This window comes from Phyllostomus discolor, chromosome 8 (genome assembly GCF_004126475.2).
Source record: "Phyllostomus discolor isolate MPI-MPIP mPhyDis1 chromosome 8, mPhyDis1.pri.v3, whole genome shotgun sequence".
Classification (NCBI taxonomy): Eukaryota; Metazoa; Chordata; class Mammalia; order Chiroptera; family Phyllostomidae; genus Phyllostomus; species Phyllostomus discolor.
This window is the reverse complement of record NC_040910.2, coordinates 38,048,499-38,076,244: the sequence shown is the minus strand read 5'-3', so window position 1 is coordinate 38,076,244 and position 27,746 is coordinate 38,048,499. Positions and strand designations below refer to the sequence as shown.

The 27,746-nt window shown below is 54.0% G+C and overlaps 1 protein-coding gene across 3 annotated transcripts in view; it reads left to right on the top strand.

The window, feature by feature from the left end:
* AP3D1 (adaptor related protein complex 3 subunit delta 1) overlaps nt 1-25,681 on the top strand; it is a 64,775-nt gene extending 39,094 nt beyond the window's left edge. For all 3 annotated transcript variants that reach the window (XM_036032168.1, XM_036032167.1, XM_028519268.2), the window contains exons 5-32: nt 1,685-1,792; nt 3,614-3,743; nt 4,673-4,812; nt 4,987-5,060; nt 6,716-6,765; nt 8,351-8,400; nt 9,186-9,234; nt 10,380-10,525; nt 10,606-10,754; nt 10,832-11,062; nt 11,560-11,791; nt 12,276-12,421; nt 12,857-12,998; nt 13,770-13,841; nt 14,598-14,673; nt 14,925-15,121; nt 15,516-15,589; nt 15,846-16,020; nt 16,547-16,612; nt 17,225-17,353; nt 18,318-18,458; nt 18,798-18,845; nt 19,237-19,426; nt 19,651-19,739; nt 20,139-20,224; nt 20,944-21,065; nt 21,175-21,254; nt 24,431-25,681. In XM_036032168.1, the coding sequence (XP_035888061.1) occupies nt 1,685-1,792; nt 3,614-3,743; nt 4,673-4,812; nt 4,987-5,060; nt 6,716-6,765; nt 8,351-8,400; nt 9,186-9,234; nt 10,380-10,525; nt 10,606-10,754; nt 10,832-11,062; nt 11,560-11,791; nt 12,276-12,421; nt 12,857-12,998; nt 13,770-13,841; nt 14,598-14,673; nt 14,925-15,121; nt 15,516-15,589; nt 15,846-16,020; nt 16,547-16,612; nt 17,225-17,353; nt 18,318-18,458; nt 18,798-18,845; nt 19,237-19,426; nt 19,651-19,739; nt 20,139-20,224; nt 20,944-21,065; nt 21,175-21,254; nt 24,431-24,505 (3,267 nt within the window). In that variant the 3' untranslated portion in view covers nt 24,506-25,681. The remainder of the gene's footprint in view (nt 1-1,684; nt 1,793-3,613; nt 3,744-4,672; nt 4,813-4,986; nt 5,061-6,715; nt 6,766-8,350; nt 8,401-9,185; nt 9,235-10,379; nt 10,526-10,605; nt 10,755-10,831; nt 11,063-11,559; nt 11,792-12,275; nt 12,422-12,856; nt 12,999-13,769; nt 13,842-14,597; nt 14,674-14,924; nt 15,122-15,515; nt 15,590-15,845; nt 16,021-16,546; nt 16,613-17,224; nt 17,354-18,317; nt 18,459-18,797; nt 18,846-19,236; nt 19,427-19,650; nt 19,740-20,138; nt 20,225-20,943; nt 21,066-21,174; nt 21,255-24,430) is intronic.
* The last annotated feature ends 2,065 nt before the right edge of the window (nt 25,682-27,746 follow it).

Sequence of the window (27,746 nt, the reverse complement as noted above, 5' to 3'; positions counted from 1 at the left end):
AGTGGCTGGGTGCCAGGGCCAGATCCCAATGAGTGCTGGTCATCCCACATGGTGACCTGGGAATGGGCTCTTGGATGGACACCGTGGGCAGGCAGCTGACTGTGCTGGCATAAGCCAGGTACTGGTGCTGGCTGGAACAAGATGTGGGTTTGAGAACTTAACTCTGCCATGCTCACAGTTTGGGTTGGCGGTGGGGATAGCAACTGGTGACTGTGGGCCAGGTTGCACAGTATCACAGGGTGTTCCAGGTGCCTTGGGGCCACAAGGGGTGAGCTTGACCAATAGCAGCCTTGGAGAGGAGGTGAGGGAGGAGTGGCAAGCATTCTGGGTGTGGGGTGTCAGGACAGTAAATAGGAGAGTGAGAAGAGGGTAGAGGGGCTCTGGCCACCTGGGCACCCAGACACCAGCTCACCTGCTGAGGCCCAGCTTTAGTTTTCCTACCGGCCCTCTCTGTACAGCCTTATCCCCTCAATTTAGAGATTTGTCACCAGTTCAGATTGGGATGTGTTAGAGATGGGTCATGTAGATCTGTTCTGCTGGGGAGGTGACCCATACTTGAGAATGTCCTTATAATGAGGAAATGATACATCCTGTTATAGTAAGATCTGGGCAGGTGACTTTGACCTCCACCACTGCCTCCCTTCCCTGTTGCCATCTCAGCCTTGCTCACAGGGTCCTATCTTGACGCAGCCACAGCCCTGTCTGCCTCCACTGTTCATCTCCATTCACATCCCCAATGTTGGCCGTCCCTGTATGTGCCGTTTTAAATGAACCTGAGGCTTAGGGAACACACCTGCCACAGGCATGCCTGCCAGGGCTGGGGCTTCTCCCTCTTGACGATGACTAAGTGTCCTCTCCACATGCCCCCATTTCTGAGAAGCCCCGTGACATTCCCCGTGGTGTTTATGTTCATGTTTCTCTCCAGCCCTCTGTAAATCACTCAGAGATGGAAAGTTTCCCCGTCAGACTGAGTTCTGTGCTGCGGGTTCTGATGTGTTTTTATCTCCTCAGCCTTGGCTGGAATGGATTTTGAAAGCCAGTATTTTCATACTTTTAGCATAGTCTAGAAGCTTAACTGTTAATATGCATCAGTTTTTTATTTTGTTTTGTTTTTACCACATATGCATGTATAAAAAGGTTTGGGAGGTTCCTTAGAAAATGTCTCCATAAAAACAAGTTTGTGATGTAAAGGTGCTTCTACAGTTAGTGTTAGAACTAGAAATTAAGGGCCGCAGGTGAGTGAGTGACTTAGGGGGTGGGGCAGGTAGAGGCATGTGTGTGTGCTTCCTTATGGCTGGTTTTCCTGTTCCCCTGGAGGGTGAGGCCTAGGTCTAACTTTCTGCTTTGGGGAGGGCCCAGGGGAGTGGTCCCTGGTTCTTATAAGGGAGCCATCCCAGTAGAGGGAGGGGTGTCAGGGCTCCAGCTGTGTGGCGGGGCTGGCTGGCCACACCGTCTCCTCAGCTCTGGGTTTGCAGGCAGGGAATTCAGCCCCAGTCACACCCCGGGACCTGGGCTGTGCTGGAACTGAGGTACAGCCCTCCTTTTACACCCATCCCAGCTCTTCTTTCGGTGACAGTGAGGAACTGGCTGCTCTATGTTGGTCCTCAGGCCGGCGGGGGCACAGCAGGGACCTGGGCAATACGCAGTTGGTGCCTGCCCCTGACCCTTCTCCCTCTCTTTCCAGGACCTGAGCAGCCCCAGCCAGTACGACACTGGTGTTGCACTGACTGGACTGTCCTGTTTTGTTACCCCAGATCTTGCCAGAGACTTGGCCAATGACATCATGACACTGGTGAGTTTGTGAGTGTACCGCCACCCCTGGGCTTTTGCTCTGTAAGCAAGTTGGAGTGCGTGGGTGCCCGGAAAACTGGGGCTAAAATGTCATGCCAAGAACACTCAGGTGTTCAGAAATGGGCCATGATCCCTGGCATGAGAGGGGGGCGCTGAGTCACTGTCTTCATCTCCATCACCTGGTAGGGCCTGGCCTCAGGCCAGTGTCATTCTTGAATTCATCACCTCCTTTGAAATAGTCCTGCTTGGGGAAGGGGTGGGTGTCGTTGGCAGATAAGGTCTGGCTGAGGGAATTCACCCGTGAGGTCAGGCGTGTGACCTGTCAGTTACTCTCTTACTGAGGTTTGAGGTGACATTCTCAGTTGTCTCAACAGGCAGTATGGTCAGGGTGATCTTCTTTTGTCTTCTCCATTCCTGATGCCATTTATTTCTGTCTGGTCACAATTTGACTTCTCACGGTCCAGTTGATCCGAAACGCATAACCCCAGCCAGTCCTGGAATGTCATTCTAAATACAGATGTCCTCCTAGAAATCATGGCTGTTGGAGACAGTGACTGTGTGCCAAGTCTCCAACCTTTTTACTGGGAGGGGGTGTTTCTTTCTTGTTTGGTCATGTTAGAGTCATGTGGAGGGTGCTCCTGTCCTTGCCCAGACAGCCCATGGCCTTGAGGACTGTCAGTGCAACCAGCTTCTAGATCAAGGGCCAGCACACCATGGCCATCTGTTCTAAATCATTTCATTCATTTGGTGTCTGTGATGGCTTCAAAACTCAAAGGCAGAGCCAGATACTTGGATAGAGACCTTATGGCCCAGGAGGCTGAAAATATTGACCATCGGGTGCTTTCAGAAAGTGTGCTGAGGTCCCCGCCAGGTAGTTTAGGTGGCTAGAGCATTGTCTTGTTACACCAAGGTCTCCGATCAAGGCGCATGTAAGAAACAACCAATGAATGCATAAATGAATGGAACAACAAATCAATGTTTCTTCTTTCTTTCTCTCTCAACTCAATAAAAAGAGAAAGTGTGCAGACTTGAACTAGTTGACAGCAGTATGAGCCCATAGGGGGGTGTTAGTTGCTCACAGTGTATCTGGGTGCTGGGTCATGGGGGTCTAGAGCAGCTTTCTTAGGGGGCAGCTCCCTGGGGCTCTTAACAGGTAAAGAATGTGTGCATCTGGGGGTGAGAGGCATTCACTGGAGCACGGTCCCAGGAGGACAGGGCTCCAGGGCTGTTCGGTGTGGAGGCACAGAGCAGACTGAACCCCAGGCGAGGGGACTGTAGGATACCCCTCAGCATCTGGGTTTAGGTACAGGCATCATCAGCGTGGACAACCCGCAGCCAGCATTGATGGGCAGAGGTGCTCTTTCCACTGTGAACTTCTTTTCACCATCCCCCCCCCACCTGCCCCCATGCAACTCTCGATACCCCTCAGTGCGCCCTAGTGAGTCCGAGAGGAGAGTCTCAGCCTCTGGAGGGCAAGCTTAGTGTCCTGGGCACAGGGAGGCAGGTTTCAGCCCTGCCCAAGACACTGTTGTGTGATAACTGGGGTAGGTGGGGCTCTGGAGCAGGTATGCTGGTAGGGCTCGAAGGCTGGAAGCTGGAAAGAGGGTTTTCCTCTGGGAAGTGGAGGTGAGACACGGGCAGGTGTAGGAGTTGAGTAGGACAATGTGGGAGGGTCAGCACGAAGGTGTGCACAGCACGTGAACAGGGCAAGTGTGGGAAGGTAAGATGTGGGTAGGTGGTGTGGAAAGTGAGCATGCAGGTGTGTAGGTAGGTGCGTGGGATGCAGTGCTGAAGGGCACCTGACGGTCTCCTGTTCCCATAGATGTCACACACCAAGCCGTACATCCGGAAGAAGGCTGTGCTGATCATGTACAAGGTGTTCCTGAAGTACCCCGAGTCGCTTCGTCCCGCCTTCCCCCGCCTCAAAGAGAAGCTGGAGGACCCTGACCCTGGTTTGTTAATTTGAGTTAAGACGGGGATAATGCTGGGCTGCATGGCTCCACCAGCATCTAGAACCTGGTGGAGGGTATTGTGAAGAAGGTGTTAAGGGCACTAGATCCGGGGACCCCTGCTCTACAGACTGCCCCCTTCCTTGCACGTCTTTACTTTCTGGCACCACAAGAGGTAGATTCTGCCCTGGGGTCTGCCATTTCTCTAAGCAGCCCTGGTCTTACTTACTGGTGCAGGATTTGGAAACTGAGATTGGGGCACTAGATGTGCTAATGCTGCTGGGGCATCGCTCTTCTAGGTCCTCAGTACACACTTGCACCCTGAGAGGGGTCTGTCTGTCTGTCTGCATATTAGCAGTCACAAGTTTACTCTGAAGCTTCAACTCCTGTCCCACCCACAGGGCTCATTCTGGCCCTCCTTACAGCACTCCTTTATCTAGTGTGGAAACCTGGGCTGAGCAGGTGTACACCGGCTTCTCTAAATCTACTGCAAGTTTCTGTGTGTCTCGGGAAATCCGCTGTGGGTCACAGAGAATTACAGGGTGCAGAAAGTTCTGGCTGGAGAAATAACAGCCAAGGCAGCAGATGTGGTGGGCTAGGGGCGGGGGTGGTTGCCACCCCGGGTGGAGGGGAGTGCAGTCACTTCACGTGGTGGGCATCTTGCTCCTGGGGCTGCTTTGATCCTGCAGGGAGCTGCCTCATGGCCTCAGGCCCTCTTCTCTGGTGAGGTGGATATGGGCAGTGGGAGGAACTGGAGTCATGAAACCGTCTCCTCTGAGGAATGACGGTGGGCAGGGCCCCAAAGGGTTGGGGGCTTGAGTTGTGCCCACAGGTAATGGGTATAGCATCAGGCACAAGCAGGGGCCCTGCACACAGAACAGCCAGCCTGCTGAGGGCCCCCCTTATTGATGAGTACGCATCTGATTTCATAGGTGTCCAGTCGGCAGCAGTCAACGTCATCTGTGAGCTGGCCAGGCGCAACCCCAAAAACTACCTTTCCTTGGCTCCACTGTTCTTCAAGCTGATGACCTCCTCAACCAACAACTGGGTCCTCATTAAAATCATCAAACTGGCAAGTGTCCCCAACCTTTTTTCTCCTCCTTTTCATGTATGGAAAGGCCATGGGGGAATCCTGGGAGTTCTCAGTGCTGGGAGGTGGTGGGGGTTGGAGTTGGTTGGCATGGTCTTGTAGAATCCCAGATGTGCCGTCCTGCTCCTGCTATGACCTGGGCCCCTTGTTCCCTAGTTTGGTGCTCTGACCCCCTTGGAGCCAAGGTTGGGCAAGAAGCTGATCGAGCCTCTCACCAACCTGATTCACAGGTGAGCCTTGGGGCCCTGTCTGTCTCCAGTGCCCCCATACACTCGGACACATGCACGTGCGCCCACCACACATTCCCATCCTGGGCACACCCGCCATGGGCAGGCCTGTGCTCCCTGGGAGGCCACTTATGTACAGGATGGGTGAGCCCAAGGAAAGTTTCTTGGGATAGAGTAGCAAACACACGCATTGTGGCTTTGCTGCAGATGAGAAGCTGTGTGTTGGTACCTGCTGGCCCTCCTGGGATACAGGCTGGGATGGCTTTTCTCATTCAGTTTTTGAAACAGCACAAACAAAATAAAAGGAAGAAAGGCACCCAGTGGACCTTGGCTGTCCCGGTGAACTCATTAAACTGTGTTGTGGTTAGTTCTGGGAGGTTCTAAGAGTTGACATGCCACTTAAGATGCCTCCAGTTGACTCGTGGGTGCTGAGTGGCAGGTGGTTTAGTAGATCTGCTCCCAGAATCCCCTGGTAGCACAGACGCGGACAGCAGGAAGAACTGAAGCCATGAGGCCATCTTCTCTAGGGAGCGATGGTGGTCAGGGCCCCAAGGGGTTGGGGATTGAGCTGTGCCCGCAGGTGATGGGTGCAGCGCCAGGCACTAGGAGGGGCCCTGCACATGGAGTAGCCAGCATGATGAGGACCCCTTTTATTAACCAGGACAACCTCCCACCCCTTATTGATGAGGACCCCTGACCTCCCAGGGGTCCAGTTTGTGGCTGTCAGGGTCCCCATGCTCATCAGAGCCATATACTCCCCCACGTAAGATCCAGGCCTTGTACAGGTTTCCACTGTGCCCTGATCTTCAAGCTCCTGGCTCATAGACCAATTAGATGTTACAAGAGTGTTAGGGTACAACAGGTGTCTGGGCTTGGGATATTTTGGGCTTCATGTAAGTAACCAGTCACAGAGTTCACACTGTAGCTGTGGTTTTCAGAGATTGACAAGAGGCTGTCAGTCGTGTGACCAGGAACTCAGCCTGGCTCTCTGACTGCCTCTGCTCTCTGGAATATGCAGCCTCCATACTCTGGGGTTTGAGTGATTGGGCTTGAGAGCATTTCCACTTTGGTTGTCAGCCTGTGCTGTGCGTCCCATGATCCCTAGGTGCCCTGCGGGTGGTATTAGGGCCAGACTTCTGTGATCTGCCTGCCCGTGTGTGGCCATGTCAGGCCCCCCAGTGGAATAGAACCAGGCAGTGTTGTTTGGTGCTGGTGGAATCATCTTTCTGCTGCCAAAGCAAGTGGAGAACTTGGCTTTTCCTCCTGGGTGTAGCATGATTGAAAGGGTGAGGGAATAGGCTCCTAAGGAGGCGTGTTTCAGGCCGCCTGTGGTGAGCACGGGCTGCTCTTGCCCTTCAGAGCATTCTGAGGACTCAGGTGAGAGAGTGGCCTCTGGGCCTCGCTGGCCGGGCAGAGATTCCGGATGCCAGGAACACGAACAGGGGTCAGAATGCTGACCCTAGCCTTAGGTCCGCCTTAGGTCAGGGGAATGGGGTTCCGGGTCAGAGGGTGGGGGCATCCCCAATGTGGCTTTCAGATGGTAAGTGGAACAGACCCGTTGCTCACATGGCTGAATTTTTTCAGACACAGTGCACTCGGGTTTTCCAGTGTTTCGCAGAGCAGCACAGCCCAGTTCTCATGTCTTTTTCCTTCCCCAGCACGTCTGCCATGTCCCTTCTCTACGAATGTGTGAACACTGTCATTGCAGGTGAGCAGCAGTTACCTGGTTCTGAAGCAGGTGGCTGTCATGAGTGGGAGGCCCTCCCCCACTTCCACCCTGGTAGAGGATCTCAGGTGGGGACAGGAGGGTACCCATCCTAGTGGCGGGCCTGTGACAGGCTGGTCCTTGATGGCTGTTCCCAGGCCCTGCCAGTGTGGTGCAAGGTCACCTGGAGTCAGGTTCCCAGCCTTCTCCACCCAATGCCCACCTGCTCTCAGTGCTGGATGTCTACTTCCATCTATGAGCCACTCTCAGCCCTGTGGGAAGTGTCACAGCCAGAGACCACTGCCCTCGCTGGCTCCAGTGTCAGACCCCACTGTCTGTCCATGACATCCGCCAGCAGGCCCTTGTTTTCCCTACGTATGTTAAAGCAGGCTGTTCCCTTGTAGTCATTTAGGTGTGGGAATCCCCAGCACAGACTCATGCGATACAATCATAGGTGGTCCTCAGAAGGTCTCACGAGAGGCCTTTCTTGGGGTCAGGACTTGGCCCAGGGCCATGTAGAATGCTGCTAATGCACGTCCACACAACTGAGGAGTTGTCGTATCTCTGCCCAATGTGTCTGATGGAACTCCAGTTGTTGCTTCTGGGTCTGAATGGCTGTCTTCTGGTTTGCCATCTGGGCCACGTGTCCCTGCAGCTGGGTATCTTACAGACTAGCAGTGAGAGCTGGAGGCTCAAGGGGCTTAGCTTCTCACTGCCTGCCTGTCCCTGCTTGTCCCCAACCCCATCCCTGGCCAAAGCTGTTGGGAGGCAGTTTCATAGTCCCTCATCACGGACTTATGGGTGGCCTTAAATCCAGGGAAGCTGGAAGCTGACCCGGGGCCTGTGCTCCATGCCTGTAGTTGCATGGCCTGGGCCACGAGTGTCCCTAAGCATTGATGGCAGTACAGGAGAGAAAGAGTGGGCATTTGGCTCAGGCCAGTGCCTGGAAGTGGTAACCACAGACCCCAGAGAATAGGATTCTACTTTTGGAAAGCTGATAGGGAGGACTGCAGCATGGCCGGATCAGAGATTGCCCTGGAGGTGGGTGGAGAAATTGGGGATGTAGCAGAGGACCGTGGGCCTGGGTGAGCTGTCCAGGGGCTGGCATGTTGCAGGGACAGCAGGTCTCAGGTGATTGTGCTGAGTGCTAGGCAGGACAGTGTAGCCTGAGTTCTTTGGAACTTCCCTGGACAGAGACACCTAGTACCCTTGGGACTTTGATCTGCTCTCTTGTCCACAGAGACAGCACCCCAAGTTCTCACTGGGGCCTGGCTGGTCATGCAGGCACCTCTGCCCAGCACATACAAGATTGCAGACTCCGTGAGAAGAGTAGGTCAGCGTACACTATGTGTTTGCACAGTTTAGGGACAGGGAGCCCCCGTCATCAGTTCAGCTCCCAGGTTCTTTTTATGAGGGCCAGCCTTCCCAGGGAGAGTGGTCAGGCTGCTGTGTTAACCCTTTCCTGCACCAACATCAGCTGGGCCAGACCGTTCCCAGTGTGGTGGTATTTCCGTCTTGGATCCCTTCCACCGGGCACACACTGGACATGTTGAGTGGACATCTTTGTAACTCAAGGTTATTGTTTCAGTTCTCATCTCCCTGTCCTCCGGCATGCCTAACCACAGTGCCAGCATACAGGTATGTCCTGAGCCAGACATGGCACAGGGTCCAGAGGCTCTGCCGCTGGCTGGGCCTCTTCTCCCCTCAGTGTCTCTGCTCTGCAATCCTCTCGCCCTTGTAACCTTATAGATACCGGCCCACTCCTCATATGCCCCCATCAGTCATGCCTGGTGCCCTCCACCCTGCTCTATGCCCGGGAGGGAGGAAACCCATGGCTCTGCTGCATCTGTTAGGCTGCCTTGGCACAGCTCTGAGTCCAGCAGCTCCCGCCTTCCCCTGCAGTCACCTGAGCATGTGTCTGTGTCTTGTTCCCTGTACAGAGCTCCCCGCCATCTTGGATTTTCATCCTCTTTGTCTGTGACCCCTGTAAATGCTGTGTCTACCCTGGACCCCCGTGGGCTCCCTGAGTGGCCTGGGAATTGTTGGAATTATCACTATCATTTAGGGGGGTTGTGTTTATTTTTATTACTCAAGTAACATAAGTAGGTCCCCAGATCCCAGCCTGTCCCCAGAAGACACTGCCATGCTGTCTTATGTTCTCACACATGTTGGCACCCCCGGAAAGCTCTAGGTTGTCTTGTGAATGTTACTGTGGGCGCTTCCCATGCATCACGACAGGTGTCTACTGTCTGTCTGTCCTCAGTGGAACTTGGAGACAGCCCTCCTGAGCACTGAGTGTTCCACAGTGTGGAGGCCCTGGTGTGCACAGGTCCCCCTCATTCATGGGAGCATGGGGCAGGCCAGGGTCACTGCGTTCACCACTGCTTCAAGAGGTGTAACCAGTGTCATCTCCTCATTTGCAGCTCTGTGTTCAGAAGTTAAGGATATTAATAGAAGACTCCGACCAAAACTGTAAGTCACTCCACTCCCTAAAGCCGTGCACACGTTCCTACTGAGGTGCATGGGACTTTCTCGTCAGCAATTACATAGGGTAGTCCAAGGCTCCTCGGTGTCTTTCCCGACGGGCATAGGGCGGCCCTGCTAGTCTTGTGTGTCTGCGCGCACTCTTCTGTTGGAAATGTGCTTTGTTGAGAGGTTCTAGCCAGTGAGCCACCTGGTGCCAGGCTGCAGTGGGCCAGGGCTTTTAAGGCCCGGGTGTATTGACTACTTACTTTGAATCCTGATTTTTTTTTTTTTTTAATTTTTAAAGATTTTACTACCTTTTTAAAAACAATTTTATTTATTTATTTTTAGAGAGGGAAACGGAGAAAGAGAGGGAGAGAAACATCCATGTGTGGTTGCCTCGCCCTACAGGGGACCTGGCCCACAACCTAGGACCAGACATGTTCCCTAGACTGGGAATCGAACAGGCAGTCTTTGGTTCTCAGGCCAGACTCAGTCCACTGAGCCACACCAAGCAGGGCCAGATTTTTTTAGAGCAGGGCTAGCCCGTAAGTCTTCAACTGTGTAGTCACATAGTCTCTGCTATTGTAGCTTGAAAGCAGACCAATCGATGCATAAGTGATAGGCATGGCTGTGTACCAGTTCTACTTCATATACAGAACAGGCTTCAGACTGGACGTGGCCTAAACAGGGCCTGCAGCTCACCACCCCTGTTTAGATGATCTTATACTGGGGCTACCCCGGGGACAGACAGTGACCCCTGGTATGTGTGAGGTCCTTCAGGGGCCTTTGGAGCCTGGGACTTCTCTGTCAGCTCTCCTCGTGTGGACCAGGCAAGTAGGTGGGTGTCATGTTCATTTCCACACAGAAAGTGTTGGTGACCACGTTGGATGACAGCAGAGGTTAATGGTACCAAGTGGGTGGGGAGGCCTGCCTTCTTGCTGTCCTGTCCTGAGTTCTGGCTCTTCCACTGTACCCTTCAGAACACCCTTGGAGTCTACAGTGCCACCCAGGATGAAGGCCAGCAGTGACACATTGCTGGGGTACCTCAGTGGTCAAGGCCAGGCTGCAGGTTATCTGCCAGTTCGGCCTCTGTTGGGCCCTAAGCCTTTTGTAATGTATCTGAGTTGAACCATGTCTCACTGTCTCCTCAGTGAAGTACCTGGGGCTGTTGGCCATGTCCAAGATCCTGAGGACGCACCCCAAATCTGTGCAGGCCCACAAAGACCTTGTTCTGCAGTGTCTGGATGACAAGGACGAGTCCATCCGGCTGCGGGCCCTCGATCTCCTGTATGGAATGGTGTGTGCCCCGTCTGGGTCGTGCTTGTCACTGCTCCCTGTCCCCTTGATTGGACCCTCTCTCATCAGGCCTTCCCATAGGTGTCCAAAAAGAACCTGATGGAGATTGTCAAGAAGCTGATGACCCACGTGGACAAGGCTGAGGGCACAACCTACCGGGATGAGCTGCTCACAAAGATCATTGACATCTGTAGCCAGTCCAACTACCAACATATCACCAACTTTGAGTGGTGCGTCCCTACACATAGCCCAGGGAACACAGGGACCAGCTTCACGATGGGCATGTCTCAGTGGCTCCCTCCCACAGGTACATCAGCATCCTGGTGGAGCTGACGAGGCTGGAAGGCACCCGCCATGGACACCTCATTGCTGCACAGATGCTGGATGTGGCCATCCGAGTAAAGGCCATCCGCAGGTTCGCTGTGTCGCAGATGTCTGTGCTGCTGGACAGCGCTCACCTTGTGGCCAGTAGCACCCAGCGCAATGGGATCTGTGAAGTGCTCTATGCCGCTGCCTGGATCTGCGGGGAGTTCTCTGAGTGAGTGGGCTCGGAGGGGCTCCTGGGGCCTGTGCTCCCAAGGGAAAGGACGAGGGAACGTGCTTGGCAGACCTGTGCTCTCCCTGGCATCTGCCATACCAAGGCTATTCTGCAAACTCAGTTTCTTCATCACAGAGCACTCTGGCTCTGGGCTGGCAGCACCTCTGCTGCTTTTTCATTGGGAAAAAGTCTCTGTGAGTCCTGTGACCCACATGTACCACCCGTTCTCACAGGTATAGGGTCTTTTCCCAGATTTCCTTCCTGTCCTTGTTCATTATAAGCTGTCCATGGCCAGATTCTTACTAAACAGTGCCCTTCCCTTTTTTTTCTTAACTCTTTTTCATTCAGCTATTCTGTGATTGCCACATTGTTGTCATGTTTTTTCCCCTTAAATTCCCTCCTTCAGCCCCTGATGCTGTATGGGGTTGGCAGTGGCTTATCCCTTTAGCTGAGTGCATGACCCCTCTTCTTGGCTCACTTGGCCTTCCTTCCTTCAGGCACCTACAGGAGCCCCACCAGACTCTGGAGGCTATGCTGCGGCCCAAGGTTACTACCCTGCCTGGCCACATCCAGGCTGTGTATGTGCAGAATGTGGTGAAGCTGTATGCATCCATCCTGCAACAGAAGGAGCGGGACTCAGATACTGAGGCAGCCCAGGAGCTCACCCGGTTCATGGTGGAACGACTGCCCCAGTTTGTGCAGAGTGCAGATCTGGAGGTCCAGGAGCGGGTATGCACCAGCTGGCGGAACCTCTGGGGCAGGGTGTGGGTGAGGAGTGCACAGGTGAAGCCCAGCGAGGTCAGTGAGGAGTTGTGGACAAATAGGAGCCAATTTAAGAGTGTGATCATCAGGCATGGGGTTGTGGGCTGTACTCCTGAAGCCTGAGTCTGAGTGCACAGTGCTGCTGGTCACAGCCTTTTTGGGGCAGTTGTCTAGAGGGATGGTACTCTCTTTTCATGACCCCCACACCTTGCTTGTGGGCCTGTTTTTGTCCCTCGCTTCCCTCTGCTGAAGGAGTTGAGAGCCAGGGCTAGTTCTTTCTGGCTGGATCCTTCCACAGCCAAAGCCTTCTTGTGGAGCCTTGCAGATGTCCCCTGCAGGGCTCCAGCCAAAATCAGTGGGGTGTCCCTTCCCTGGGCTGAGCATTGACATGGTCTAAGTGATGTCTTGCACTTGCAGTTGGACATTTATCACTCCTCCATGGCCCCCACAGGCATCCTGCATCTTGCAGCTGGTTAAGCACATCCAGAAGCTTCAGGCCAAGGAGGTGCCAGTAGCAGAAGAAGTGAGTGCTCTCTTTGCTGGGGAGCTGAACCCAGTGGCTCCCAAAGCCCAGAAGAAGGTTCCGGTCCCCGAAGGGTGAGCCATACAGTCCATTGGAGGACACAGAGCCAGGGCCAGGGTTCGTGGCCCCAAGAGGGGCAATGGGAGCAGTAGTCCACCCTTGACCTGAGTATGGGAAGGAGGAAGGGCCTCTTGTGCCTGAGCCCATCATGGGCTGGATGGACCCCCATCACACAGACATACTGGGTGCTCAACAGTTCTTGTGGGATCCTTTTGACCCCATCCTTGGTGCCATTCTCAGGAAGTGGGTCTGCTGGCAGCTCTCACCTACAACCCTTGGGAGCAGTGTGAGCCTGCATGGGGGCCCTAGAATATGGGAAGGGCCATGAGGGGTAGGCCAGACTCCAGGGACCCCTGGAATTTGCCTCATCTTCTGTGACCCTTGCCTTAAGGGTTCCAGTATTGGGCACACAGACTGCAGCCAGTGTGTGACCTCGTTGTGCCTTGCAGCCTGGATCTGGATGCCTGGATCAACGAGCCGCCCTCAGATAGCGAATCTGAAGATGAGATGCCCAAGGCCATCTTCCATGACGAGGAGCAGCGCCACACCAAGCAGCAGCCCCCCAAGGCTGATGAGGAGGAGCTAGCCCGGGTGAGCGCCACAGCTCCTAAGCAGCTGGTCCGTTCAGAGTAGGCTCTAGCCCCCGCTCTCATGGAAGCTGTGCCTGGTCCTGTTGGATCCAGGGAGTGTCCCACTGACCTCCGTGAAGTGCCAAGTCAGCCCTTGACACCAGAGTTGAGTTTTGTTGAAATGAGAAGCTTCTCTTGACCCCAGAATTCCCTAGAGAGACCCATGGGGGCCTGATCTGGTGCCCAGCGCCCTATAAGTGCACTCCACACACTTCTGTCAGCTCCATGGCCTCCCAAAGCCAGGACTCTGTAACAGCATGTAGGGTTCACACTGTGCAGGGAAGTACAAAGCTGCTGTATTCCCCTGGCTTCCCACCCAACCATGTCTGGCTCCTGTCTTTCTGAAGTTGGGCATATCATCCCTCACCCCAAGAGCTTCTCCACTGCATTACTGGACTGTCCTGGATCTTTCAGACGAAGCCTTTGGGTAGTGTGAACTCGCTTTTGTCTTGGCTGTGCCCTGGAATTGAGGGGCCTCCCCACTTGAGACCCCATCCTTGAAGTGGAGATGGTAGTCCCCACCTCCTGTGATTATTGCCACCTTACGCCTATCTCCACACTTGCTGTTTCCCACTGCCCACCTCAGTATTCCTGCCGGTCAAATGCCCGTAGTGAAAATACTGAGAAACCCTACCTTCCACTTGGGGCTGGGAGCATGGAGGTGGCCCACACCTGGGAAGGAATGAGGGCTTATACTCCACATGTTCACTGACCTTGAATTTTGTCCCTGCAGCGTCGAGAAGCCCGGAAGCAGGAGCAGGCCAACAACCCCTTCTACATCAAAAGCTCCCCATCCCCCCAAAAGGTGAGGCCTGCCCAGAACATCCCCCAGGAATACCCCACCGGCTTTGTGGGATCCAGCCCATTCTCAGTTGGACCAGGAGCCGTCATCTGCAGGGCAGTGATGGGCTGTCTTCATAGATCCACATGGCAGGGCTGAGGACATTGCCAAACACGGGGGCCTGGGAGAATGCCAGTCACACACATGGTGTTGGAGGTCAGGCTACTCTGACCTACAGGCAGAGAAGCTGCAGAGGTGCCACCTTGAGGCAGGAGGGGACTGCACATGGGGGAACACTCTGCCTGGCAAGAACATTCTATATCTTAGTTTGGGGTGGTGTCCCCATTGGAGGCCTTCACCCAGTGGGCCCCCAGTGGAGGTTGCTCTGAGCATCCCACAGGAGATACAGCGGGCACTCGAGTGCTTCCCTTCTTGGGATGATGGGTCCCTTGGTGACTCTGCTTGGCCTCCTGAGGGACCCACAGACCCTTTCCCACTGGGCATTGTGATGTCTTCCTTTTTGACCTGCCATCAGGGACACATCTGCCATTTCACTGAGGTTCCTCACCTACTTTCCTTTTCTGACTTGGAAAGAAAGATGTCAGTGGGGGAACTTCATGGACGTTTTGTGGCTGACCTCTGCTTGTTCCCACTGGAGGCTGTCTCCCGGGAGGGTCCTTTGCTTCCCTGTGTTGTCAGCATGCCTTTCACTGGGAGTGTCCCATCTTCAGGTATCAGTGTCCATCCTGCTCAGTAATGTTCTGCCGTTTGCTTCTTTAGCGGTACCAGGATGCTCCAGGTGTGGAGCACATACCTGTGGTGCAGATCGACCTCTCAGTGCCCCTAAAGGTGCCAGGCAAGTATCTGCAGTTTAGGGACAGGGAGCCCCCTGGTGATGGGTGGCGGGGAGACCTAGAGTCCACTTCCTGACCGTCATTCAGAAAGTCCTTACCCTTGTCTAGATGGCTCAAGGGACAGTGCCCATGTGTCCCTTCATTCTGTAGTGCAGATGGGATTTGTAGTGCTCTCCCCCCAAGCCCCAGGCTGCCTGCATATGGCTCTGGGGCCAGAGTCAGGTAGGGCTGAGTGCCGCCTCCGTGCCTGCAGGGCTGCCCACATCAGAGCAGTACGTGAAGCTGGAGGAGGAGCGGCGGCACCAGCAGAGGCTTGAGAAGGACAGGCGGAAGAAAAAGAGGAAGGAAAAGAAGGGCAAGCCACGGCGCCATAGCTCACTGCACACAGAGAGCGATGAGGACATCGCCCCAGCCCAGCAGGTGGACATTATCACTGAGGAGATGCCTGAGGTCAGTCATTGCGCCCTACACGGCTCCCTACCATCTCTGTGACCCAGCTGGTAAGAGGGCCACACTTGAGTGGGATGTGTCATTGCCTCTCTCTCTCTGGCTTGGGAAGGCGGAAAGCCATTGCTGCCCTCTGACCAAGGCTGCGGGCCAGGGAACGTTAAGGTGTGAGAGCACGTGTGTGTCATCCCTTCCCCTCCCCATCCTGCACTTCCACTCTCCTTCCCGTGGCCTGGAAGTGCGGGCACATCCCGACCTTTCAAGCCGATCAGGCAGACTCATGGGTGTGGACCTGAGCATTCATTTCTGAGAAGGGAGTTCGGGGGGCTCTGTTAGGCTCAAGCTCAGGGTCTCACAGGCTGGACAAACTGGACACTAAGTCCCTTTTTTCCCTCAGAATGCTCTGCCCAGTGATGAGGACGACAAAGACCCCAATGACCCTTACAGAGCCCTGGACATCGACTTGGACAAGTGAGTGCAGGGCTGGGGCCAGGGAGCTTCCCTGCAGGGCTAGACTCGGGCCTAGGCTTTCCCGGTGTTTCTGTTCCTCACTGTCCCCCTCCGTCCTTCACCTTTTTTAATACAACCTGGGTGGACAAAAAGGGAGGCAGAGGGTTTATCCTCCAGGCCTCGACACAGGCCATGAGTATGCTTGGTGGCAGGTGTCAAGTGTGGGAGGACAGGCCTGGCTCCTCCTGTGACCTCCCCTCCACCCCGGCATCTCCAGACCCTTAGCTGACAGCGAGAAGCTTCCTGTTCAGAAACATAGAAATGCTGACACCTCCAAGACCCCTGAGAAAGAGGACATGCCTGTCACAGAAAAGAAAAGCAAGAAACCCAAAAAGAAAGAGAAGAAGCACAAAGAAAAAGACCGGGAGAGAAGGAAGGAGAAAGAACGGAAGGTGAGGCTCACCTGCAGGTCTCGTCCTCCTCCCCCCTCTCCCTGGGGTGCAGATGGGTGGCAGAACGGGAGACAGGGCAGGCACCCCAGTGTTTGGCAGCACTGAGACTTGTCACAGCCTGTCATGATTTAGGGCAGGGGTGTCAACTCATTTTCACCGGGGGCCACAACAGCCTCTCGGTTGCCTTTAAAAGGCCAAATGTAATTTTAGGACTGTATAAATGTAACTACTCCTTAACAGTTAAGCGAGAGCTCGGTGCTGCCTCTGGGTAAAAACAAGTTGCCAGTCTGGGTAAAACAAGGTGGGGGGCTGGATTCGGCCCGTGGGCCTTGTGTTTGCCACCTGTCATTTAGAGGAAAGAGAACTCTTGTCAGCCTTCACCGGTGGAACACCCAGCAATTTTGGTCATATGTGTATTTAGCTATATGGTCCTGCACCTGCTGGGGGCCACCCCGCAGGCTCCGCCCAGGATTTCCTTGGGCCCACCCTGCTGCCTTGGCCCACACCTGTCTTTCTGTGGTTTCAGGGTGAGGACTTAGATTTCTGGCTGTCCACCACACCACCACCTGCAGCTGCCCCAGCCCCACCCACGGTAAGGCCCCAATGGGTGCACTGTGCTAACCCCACAACATCCTCAGCTGGACGGGCGTGTTTTGTGGCCTTGGCAGAGCTATCTTCCCAAGGAGTGCAGGGGCACCCCCTGTAGGTACTTCCCACACCAGCCCTTCCCCTCTGTCACCCATCGGACCCTCCTGGCCACTGAGGCCCTGGTGGTGGGCCCTCACACAGGCGAGCCAGGATTGTGCCGGCTCCCATGCCCCTGTCTTGCCTGAGCATTGGCCGTCGCAATATGGGGGTGGTTGGGCATCTAGCCCTCAACACAGAGCTGAGCAACAGCCTTGAGCAGTCACTTTGTGAAAGTCGACGAGGCCTGATAGCTCTGGGGTCTTGTGCAGTGACCCCAGTTAGTGCCAGTTGGTCTCAGACCAGGCCTCCTCTCCCGTCTGTCGGCCATTTGCACTTCCTGGTGGCCACACACCTGTGTGCTTGGCAGACCATCTGACATGTAAGACACCAGGTGGAGGAAGCCCAGGGCTTGTCACTTGCGGGGTGTCCCAGCACAAGGGCAGATGAGGGCACAGGGGTGGAGGATGCCTGTTCCAGGCCCTGGCTATACCCTTCCCCGTTCCCCCATCTCCCCGAGCCTCCACCAACGGGTTGCCTGGAGGAAGAGCCAAGGGTGAATGCAGTCATTACCGCTCCTGAGGAAGAGTACGAGGAATCCAAGAGACAGGAACAAGATGAGGAAGAGGAGGAGCGAGACCCTGAGAAGGTGAGGGTTCCCGCCTGGTCGTCCTCATGGGAGTAGGCCATGCACCCACACTGAGGGCTGTGGGGAGAGAGCCAGGTCCAGGGAGGAACATGGTCCCCTGCTGCCCAGATCCCTCCGGTGGGGGCTGACAGCTTTCTGATGGTCTCCTGTCACTGTGCTCGTGGGGCTCTGGTTCTCACAACAGCTTTACTGACTTACGGCTTATACCACGAGGCTCACCCTTTTAGAGTTCACTGGTTGGTAGTACATTCCCAGAGTTGTGCAGCCATCTAATTCTAGATTTCATCATGCACCCCACCCCTACCCCCACCCCCTGCCACTGCCAAAAAAAAAAACTGTCTCCATCAGCAGTCAACCCCACCCCCACCCCCTGACAACCGCGAATCCACCTCCTGTCTCTGATTCGCGTGTTCTGGACGTAAATGGAACCACACAGTGTGTGTGTGGCTTTTGTGTCTAGCGTCTCACTAAGCACCGTGTGTTCAAGGTCCGTCCACTTGTGAGTGTCAGCACTTCCCTCCTTTTCATGGCTGGGTAGTGACAGTCCAGTGTGTGGACGGGTCCCCTTGTGTTCGCCCTTTCCTCTGTTGAAGTACTTTTGGGTTGTTTCCGCTTCTTGGCTGTTGTGAAGCCTGCTTCTATGAACAGGTGTGTGCAGGTTTCTGTGTGGACATAGGTTTTCATCTCTCTGTTGTGTTCTGAGGAGTTTCTGATTTGCTGGACCACCATGTGTGAATTGTCATTCTTTCCCCTTGTGTGTTTTTACCCAAGTCGGCAGCAGCCGTCCCGCACTGAGTTCCCAGGTTCCCACCTCAGCCGGACTGGTCCGTTCCCTGTGGGCCCGACCACCCTAATGTGTGGCCCTTACCTGGGTGCACTCAGTCCCTCTGTATTCAGCCACGGGACGTGTGGGGAGGGCATTGCCAGAGAAGTTTGGAGTTGACCCTAACTTCTCTGGTTTCAGAAACCTGCCAAGCATAAGAAAAAGAAGCATAAGAAAGAGGAGAAACCCAAAGACAAGAAGAAATCCAAAAAGAAGCCTCCTGTGAACGATGAGGTGGAGGAGCCCCTGGAGAATGGCGCACTCAATGAGGAGCCTCTCCCGGTGAGGGGTACTTCACTTGCCTCCCATTGGCCTTGGTCTAGACTCGGGGAGACAGAGCCAAGCCTGAGAGCCAGCTGTGGCAGGAGTGGGGCCTTAAGTGGTAGGCTGGTGGCCTCTGGGGCTTCACTGTAGGTTTCAAGGGGAGGACGTCTTTCTGGCCATTCTGGTGTCAGAAGTCCTGTGGAGTAAACTTACGTTATCTGAGGGACCCCTTGCCCAGCCCCCCACACTCTGACAGTATTTCAACCCAGGGCACTTGGCCGCATCAGACAGACCTTTGTGAGCGGGCGCTCTGAGGCTCTGATGACCCAAAGCTAAATTGTTTTTCTTTGTTCCCAGCCCATGTCCAGCTACTCCCTCTTGGCTGAGAATTCCTATGTTAAAATGGTGAGCTACACACGTGTTGCAGGGGTGCTGGTGGGCGGCTTGGCGTCCCTTTGTATGGAAGGGGGCGGTGGCTACTCCATGGGGGTATGAGAGGCCTTGACTAAGCATCCCCCATTGGCAGCCTCTCTGCTAAAGAACCCCACACACCACATGTACGACAGTAGGCCGACTCCCTGTGAGCAAGGCCAGGGGTCGGCGGATAGCAGATTCTCGAGAAAGGGCAGGAATGATAGCTAAATACTGCAGAGAAAAGGAGCACTGGGAGGCATTCATTTCTTCACATTTGCTGTGCTTGCAAAATGGGTGTTGTACTCCCTTGGGTCCCTGTGCTGGCTCAAAACGGGTCCCACGGGCCCCTACCATGACCGCTGACCCCAGCCTTGCTCTGTAGACGTACGATATCCAGGGCAGCCTGCAGAAAGACAGCCAAGTCACCGTGTTTATTGTACTGGAGAACCAGAGCAACAGCTTCCTGAAGAGCATGGAGCTCAACGTGCTGGACTCGCTCAACACCAAATTGGCCCGGCCAGAGGGCTCCTCTGTCCACGATGGTGTCCCTGTGCCTTTCCAGCTGCCCCCAGGTGAGTGGTGGCTGACATCCAGGCCTCATCGGAGCCTTGGGCGTTCCCTTGGGCTTGAGTTCCTTCTTGTCACACCTCCTTCCTTCATTCCTAGGTGTGCCCACTTACCTGCTTTTGGGGGGCTGGCTAGGTCCCTCCTGGGCCTGCTTGGCACTGCTTCTCAGGCCAGCCTACTCCCTCTCCCTCCCTCCCTTCCTCTTTCTCTCCTCTCCCTCTCTCACCAGGCATCTCCAACGAAGCTCAGTTTGTGTTCACCATTCAGAGCATTGTAATGGCCCAGAAACTCAAGGGGACCCTGTCTTTTATTGCTAAGGTATGTAGGGCCTGAGGCAGCAGAGAGGCCTGCAACCCCCCAACTCCGCTCCTCTGAGCACACCCAAAACCCAGGGCTGGTTGTCCAGAGAACAAGTGAGACCCTGGATGGGAGCTGCTCCCAGAACACATGGATGCACCTGAGCTTGAAGGCCCTGCCCTATTCCCTAACCCTGCTTCCAAGCTCGAGGCTCGACCCCCACTTCTCACTCATCACGTGCCCAAACTAAAGGCCCAGCCCCACTCCCATGCACCCTACTCCAGAGCTTTCAGGTCTGGTTCCTGCACCCCCCTCACCCTGTTCCCAAACTCACAGGCCTGTCCCACATCCCCACTCACTGCATGCCCAAGCTCAAGGTCTAGCCCCTCTTCCCACTCACCCTGTACCCTGCTCCCACAGAACGATGAAGGCTCCACTCATGAGAAGCTGGACTTCAAGTTGCACTTCAGCTGTACCTCTTACTTGATCACGACTCCATGCTACAGGTGCACAAGTTCGCCCGCCTTCCCTTTCTGCCCTCACCACCTGGGTTCTATGGGGAAGCCACAATGGGCCCACCCTGCTTTACTGCTGTGTGAGGTGCTCTGTGCAGTCATTGCAGAAAGACCTCTGACCTAAGGTGTGAAAAGGCATGAGTATTGGGCGACCAGCTTGTAGGTAGTGTAGAAAGTCCAGCTTCTCTGCCATGTTGGCAGCTCAGGCCACATAACAACACAGGCCAAGGAGCTCAAACAGCAGATAGTGGTTCTCTCTCTCTCAGCCTTTGGGGGTTGGAATCCCAGATCAAGGTGTTGGCAGGGCTGGTTTCTCCTGAGGCACCTGTCCTTGGTGTTTAGACGCTATCTCTTCTGTGTCCTCACATGGTCGTTATTCTGTGTGTCCCTCAGTCCTGATCTCCTTTTATTAGGACCCAGTTATGTTGGATCAGGGCTCATCCTAGTGACTTCATTCTGATTGCTGCTTTAAAGACCCCCGTCTCCCAATATAGTCACATTCTGAGGATCTTGGGTTCAAGGCTTCAACATAGGAATTGGGTTGGTGGGGGAGAGCGCAGAGTTAAGCCTATGAGATGTCATACGGCCTTTGGAGACCTCCCAAGTTGCAGGCACACAGGATGGGTCCCACCCAGGGCTAGAGGCTTTGTCTGCCTTGATGCTGGGGAGCCTGCCTGGTGTCAGCCTCCTGTCCTTTGTCTTTCCCACAGTGACGCCTTTGCCAAGTTGCTGGAGTCTGGGGACCTAAGCATGAGTTCAATCAAGGTTGATGGCATTAATATGTCCTTCCAGAACCTTCTGGCAAAGATCTGCTTTTACCACCATTTTTCTGGTAAGGGATTTGATGGGACTGGTTGGCGGCACAGCCTTTGCTCACACGTGGTTTTCCCTCTGCTGCCCTTGGGGCCACGTGGGCCTCACCCCTGCCTGCTTTGTTGCAGTCGTGGAGCGAGTGGACTCCTGCGCCTCCCTGTACAGCCGATCCATCCAGGGCCACCACGTCTGCCTCCTGGTGAAGAAGGTGAGCCGCGTGAAGGCAGCCTTCACGTCCCTTGCCTCCGTGCCCCTCACACCACCTTGTCTCCTCCCCCCAGCCGTTGCAGGTTCTCCTGTGTAGCATGTGGCTGAGTTCAGGCTGTGAGTGCTCTGCTGAGGTCCATGGGGCCGCGTTTGTCAGAACCACTGGCCTTGCGTTTTCTGTCTGGTTTGGGCAGCAGGGCACTCGTGGCCTCATCACACAAAGTGGGGAGGTTCCCCTGCACTCCTGCATTTCCTGGAAGAGGTTGTAATTCATGTGTTTCTTCCTTACGTGCTTTGCATAATCTACCAGGGAAACCATCCAGGCCTCATGGTTTTCTTCTTGAGAGGTTTCCTTTTACCTATAAGTTCACTTTCTTTAATAGTCATAGTAGTCTCAATTTCTCGATTTTCCCTCAGGTGAGTGTTGGTAGTGTGTGGTTTTCAAGGAACTAGTTTGTTTCATTGAAGTTACTGAATTGACATGGGCATAGTCATTTGTGTTTCTCTTGTTCTCAGGATGTGTGGGTGTCAGTAACGATAACCTTCCTTCATTCCTGACGATAGTTGTTTATGTCTTCTCTCATTTTTCTTGGCTATCCTAGAGTTTATCAATTTTATTAATCTTTTGAAAGAATTACATAAAAATTTTGGGTGGACCCTGGCAGGTGTGGCTCAGTGGGTTGAGTACCAGCCTGCAAACCCAAACGTCACTGATTCAATTCCCAGTCAGGATACATGCCTGGGTTGCAGGCCAGGTCCCCAGTTGGGGGCATATGAAAGGCAACTGATCGAGGTTATCTTTCACGTTATCGATGTTTTTCTCCCTGCTTTCCCCTCTCTCTAAAAATAAATCTTTAAAAAAAATTTTGGGGTGGAACATGGACGCATCGCTGCCCCGTCGGTCCCTTGACCCTCGCTGTTGGGTGAGCAGTCTGTGTCGCACTTGGAGACATCAAAGATACCATCACATCATGTTACACTTTCTGTTTTCAGTCCTCAGCGATGTTCAGGGGCATGAAGAGCAGAGCATCTGCTGTGCCCACCCACGTTTACCATTTCTTTCATTCCTAATGTTCACATCTTCTGGCTCCATCTTCTCTGTCTGAAGAACTTTATTTAACAATTCTTTTAGGACAGGTCTGTTGGCTACAGAATCTCAGTTGTCCTTCATTGTTTGTCCTCCTCTTTGTTTTAAGATTTTTATTTATTTATTTTTAGAGAGAGAGGAAAAGAAGAGGGAGTGAAACATCAGTGTGGTTGCCTCTTGTGTGCACCCCCACTGGGGACCTGGCCTACAACCCAGGCATGTGCTCTGACTGCGAACCAACCGGAGACCCTTTGGTTTTCAGGCTGGTACTCAATCTACCAAGCCACACCAGCCGGGGCTAGGTTATTCTTTATTTCATCATTCTTTGGGGCTATTTTGGCTCTATTTACAATTCTGGCTTTGATAGTCCTTTCTTGGTACAGTGCTCCTTGATTTACAGTGGGCTACATCCTGAAAAGCCCTCATAAATCGAAAATGCAGTTGATACACTTAACCCACCAAACATCAGAATTCGCCCAGCCTGCCTTAAAAGGTATGCAGAACACAGGATCCAGAAAACACTAGCACCAATACAGCATGCCGTGGAGTGTGTGCTGTTCACCCTCGTGACCACCGGGCTGGCAGGAAGGAGCCCGGCATCACAGGAGAGGCTGTGCTGCACATCACTAGCCAGGAAAAGGTCCCGACCGGAAATTCAGAGTTCAGTTTCTACTACATGCAAACTGCTTACACATCATCTTAAAGCCCAAACATCGTAAGTCAGAGATGGCTGTACTTTAAAAATATGCCATTTTCTACTTGGTGTGCGTGGTTTCTGATGAGAAGTCTGCACTCATCTGCACCTTTATTTATTCTTTGTATAGGAAGTGCGGCTGTTTTTCTAGCTGTTCTCCGGGTTTTCCTTATTTCCGCTTTCGAGCAGTTTATGTTGTTTCTGGGCATCGGCGTCTTTGGGTTTGTCTGTTTGAAGTCTGGTGAATTTGGTGATTCTTTGCATGTATTTCTCTGCAAAGTTTGGGGAGTTTCAGGTATTATTAAACTATCTTTCGGCACTGCATTCTTTATCCTCTCCTGGGAGCCCGAAGAAGTGCACTCTTCTGTTTCTCTTCTCCAATTCTCGGAGGCTCTGCCCATCCCGTCCCGCCCCTTGTGCCGTCTGCTCAGACTGGAGGAGTCTTTCTAGTAACCTGCTGTCAAGTTCACTGGCTTCTTTCCTTTGTTGTGTCCATCCTGCTGGTGAGCCCATCCAGTGTGCTCATTTTGGTTATCCTGTTTTGGGTTGTCAGTTTCCATTAGGGGTTTCTTTAAAGCTTCCGTTTCTTGGCTGAGATGATCTGTTTTCTCTTTGTTTCGAGAGTGTTGTGATTGCTTCTGGGAGATTCTCATAACAGCTGCTGCACTGCCTTTGTCAGATCGTTCTGACGTCTGCCTTGTATCAGCGTGGGTGTCTGCTGATGGTCTTTCCCAGGCAGCTGAGATGCCCTGGCCTTGTGTGCTGAGTAACTTGGGGCTGTATCCTGGACATTTTCAATATGCTGAGACTCTGGGTCTTGTTTTAATTATGGGAAGAATGTTAATACATAGGCTCTGGCTGCAGGATTCCTGCTCCCAATGTCCCTCAGTTTTCACCGCCTTTGTTCTCCACAGTGTGGAGCTGCCTTGTGTGCCCCACATGCGCAGCCAGGACTGGGCAGCACTCTGTCCTCAGGGCTGGTGCGCTGGTCTGTGAGGGCAAAGGCCCCAGGTGCTCAGCTCCGTGCAGACCCTTGTTCATGACAGCATTTCAGGTCACTTTCCCTGAGCCTCTTCCCAGAATCATTCAGACTCTGGTGCTCTTCCTGGGGTTCCATCCATAAAGTGGTCACCCCTCTCTGTCAAGCTCTTCCCAGCCCACTTCTGGGTTCTTCTGATTTGAGTCATGGGCCCCTAGCCCACCCTGCTGGCCTCAGTCCAGGTTCCCATTTGCCATGTAACCTGGGACCCCCCCCCCCCCCGACCTGTTCTGAGATGTTGAAAGCAACCACCATCAGACAAATTAGTTGGAAAAATCAGAACTACGGTATGCATAGTTGAGGCCAGAGACTTCCATGTAGTTTTCAACACACCGATCAGTGTCTCTCCTCCTTCAGGGCGAGAAGTCTGTGTCCGTGGATGGCAAGTGCGGTGACGCCACTTCTTCCTCAGCAACCTGCTGGAGGAGGTGAAGGGCAACGCTGGCGAAGTGTCTAGTATCCCCACTGAGGCCACCGCAGGGAGGACACGAAGGAGAGACAGATTCCAAGCACTAGTTTCTCCTCTGTCGCATGTACTTATCCAACCTGGCATTAATTAAGTCCACTGTCGTCACCGGTTAGACATTGAGGTCATGTGTCCACTGATTTCTCCTGTCATCTTTTTTACTTTGACTCTTCTGCCTCTCTGGGGAGAAACCCATTCCAGTCCCCAAACCATCAGTGACTCCTGTAGCCAGGGCCTACTGCACACAGCTGCAGGAGCTACCCACGGAGTGAGCGTGACCACTGCCCAGGCCAGGACCTGTGGGCCCGGGTGATGAGTGTTCGGTGGACAACACGGGGGCGTGTCCTGCTTCTGTGAAGTCATCCAGTCCCACAAGTCCCCAAGTCCCCATATGGCACTTAGGGGCGTGAGAAACGGGCGGACTGCTCACCACAGTAACATTCCCCTTTACCCTCACAGCCACAGTCAGTTCTGTCTCCCCAGGACACGTGGTGGGAAAAGGGTCGTGTAGGCCATTGTCCATTGGATTCTGTGTCCCATTGCCATGATCATATGCCAGGTGGAGAACGGTGGTGGACACCAAGGCTCCCGTAGGGGTCTAGAGCAAGGGAGGGGATTCAGTCAGGACCCCTAACAGAGCAGAGGCTGGCCCTTGTTGGTTTTCACGTTTTTCTGTTCAGTAGAATATGTCTTGGTTGACGTTTGGGGTGAGTGATGGAGTGCTACAATTGCAGGTCCCCCCCCCCCTCATCACTGAAGTTCCACAGGGTTTGTCCTTACATCATGCCCACAGCTGCTGGGAGGTCCCAGTCCTGAGCCCCATGGCCCCTGTGGTGAAGCACATGCGGCCCGGGGAGGCTGGGTCCCTTAATGTGTCTCATGGGCAGGCAAGGGCACTCCAGCCCACCCCAGATTTTCCTCAGAAATGATGGTCCTCAATGATATTTTTACTTTCCTTTTGATGAAAACTGTCACTTTAGCATGTAATCTATTACAGAATCCTGTGCAGTGATTCTAGAATCTCAAAATTGTATGATGTGTTATATAAGAATTTGCTATCAACATTCCCGTGTAAAGGAGAGACATATCACGCTGCTGTCATGATTTTGTGTCAAGATGATCCAATAAACTTGCAAAACACATTTACCTGTTGGGTCTCCTGCCAGTGGCAGTGTTGCATCCTGGCCAGGGGCATTGCCCTGCAGCCCAAGGTGGGATGGTCACGGGGCCAGCGTCTCTGGACATCCCTGAGCTACTTGGGGTCAGGTCAGGTGGGGGCTATGGGGCAACCCTCGTGGAGGCTGCAGCATGCTGGGAAGCCCTGTCCCCCCACCTGCCCATTTAGCATCCTCTCAGGAGCTGACACAAGCCTCATGCCATCTAGGTCCCTGGGCTCACGGAGTGAGTGATGGGTCCCTTAGTGTCTCATGGTGTTACCCATAGGGTAACACCAACACAGTGGCCATCACACCCCGTCTCTGGACTGCACTGCTACAGGGGTTGAGTGGCGGGAGCAGGTACTGGAAGGAAGGCAATGCCCATTTGTGCATTCACATGTCCCCGGTTTTAACTCAAACCGGATCAGTCTGAGTCAGTGGACAGAAAGCCCAAATCAGCTCCAACCTGAATTCCCAAGGGTGGGAGAGTGAAGACCATGGGCATAAACCAGCTCCCCACTAAACTCCACTTGGGGCACCAGTGGGGAGAAAAGCCTGGGCAGCCCTGTCTTCCACTACTGTCCGCCACCAGCAGGCTGTCCCTGTTAGTGGGTAGGAGTGGTTCCTGCAACACACCACCCCCTTGCTAGCCCCTCAGGCTGGAAAAGGCAAAGTCCAAGATGGCAGGAACGACAGGGTGATCAGATCCTGTTGATCAGCTAACCCTGCTCCCAGCGTGCACGCCTGTGAAAGGCGCTTTTGAACACATCCCATGAATTGGCTATATGTCAGTTTACCCAACTGTCACCTGAGTCTTATGCCATTTTGTCTAAACCTTGCAAATAAACAGTGGAACCTCCATGGGAAGCCAGCCCGGTGGGGTCCATCAGCACCCCTGTGACTCCCCCCCACCAAATACACATGCCCAGCCCCCTGTGAGAGCAAGAGGGAGCTGGAGAAAGAAGTCAGGGGAGTAGCAGCCAGGCTGAGAAAGGAGTGCCAGGCTCGGGACACAGAGGGACAGGAGGTGCCATGGGCAGCATTCCTAAACCTCCCTCCTGTCTTGGGAACTACTGTCCAGCCTGAATCAACCCACATGGAGTGATTTCAGAAGCAGTGCTGTAGGGTTCCTTGGGCTGAGGTTGAGCCCTATGTGACCTGGTGAGCTGAGCCCCAGGACATACAAGTCAAGCAGGCCTCGTTTGACCAGACCGCCATGTCACTGAGTCACCAGAGGAATCCACTTGCTTCCAGGGTCATTTCCAGGTGGGCCTGCCCAGGTATACTCAGCCAAACCACCCACAGTCAGATGGATGTGGGGACCCCCTCAACCTTTTGCCCATGACCTAGATGTGCCTTGCCTGGGGACCCAGCCGGTTGCCTCACACGGTCCTCCCTGACCCACAGGGACTGCTACGTGATGAGAAATGTCAGGGACATTTAGTCATTATTCATATAGCTCTGAAATCCCACCTGGCCTCTGCTGTATATAGTCCATCCCTAACCTTCCTCCCAGCCCTGGCCCTGCCTGGGCTCTGATGGGGGTGCAGGGGCTTCGGAGAGCAAGGAGCCTGCTCCACAGGGTCAGGCTGGAGCAGCCCAGCTGAGACCTGGCTCCATGTTGTGGCTGGGGCCGTTCAGTGGGCCGGCAGCCATCAGTGCTGCTCAGGCATGCGGGAGCATTTTTGAGAGTCAGGTTAGCCAGGTGATGGGATTCTAGACAGGTGAAGCTTGGCTTCAGAGAGACACAGGTGCCTCAGTACTTCCTCTCCCCTCCCCGGCCTCCCTCTAACTATTTGCTAGGGAACTGTGCCTTTCCTCCCCGCTGGGGCATGTGACAGGGGTGCAAACAGACCTTCAAGGCTGAATTGGGAGGCCCAGCCTGTTTTCTTGTCCCCACCCACCTCCCCCAATGAGCTGCAAAAGTTCCTGGGTGGGTCTGTGGTAAATTAGCTCCTGGGTTTTGATCTATGTCCTGGCTTGTACTGCCACCTGGGCCCCCTCCCCCAGGTCCCCATCCATGCAGATTCTTCTAGATGACTCACAAGGC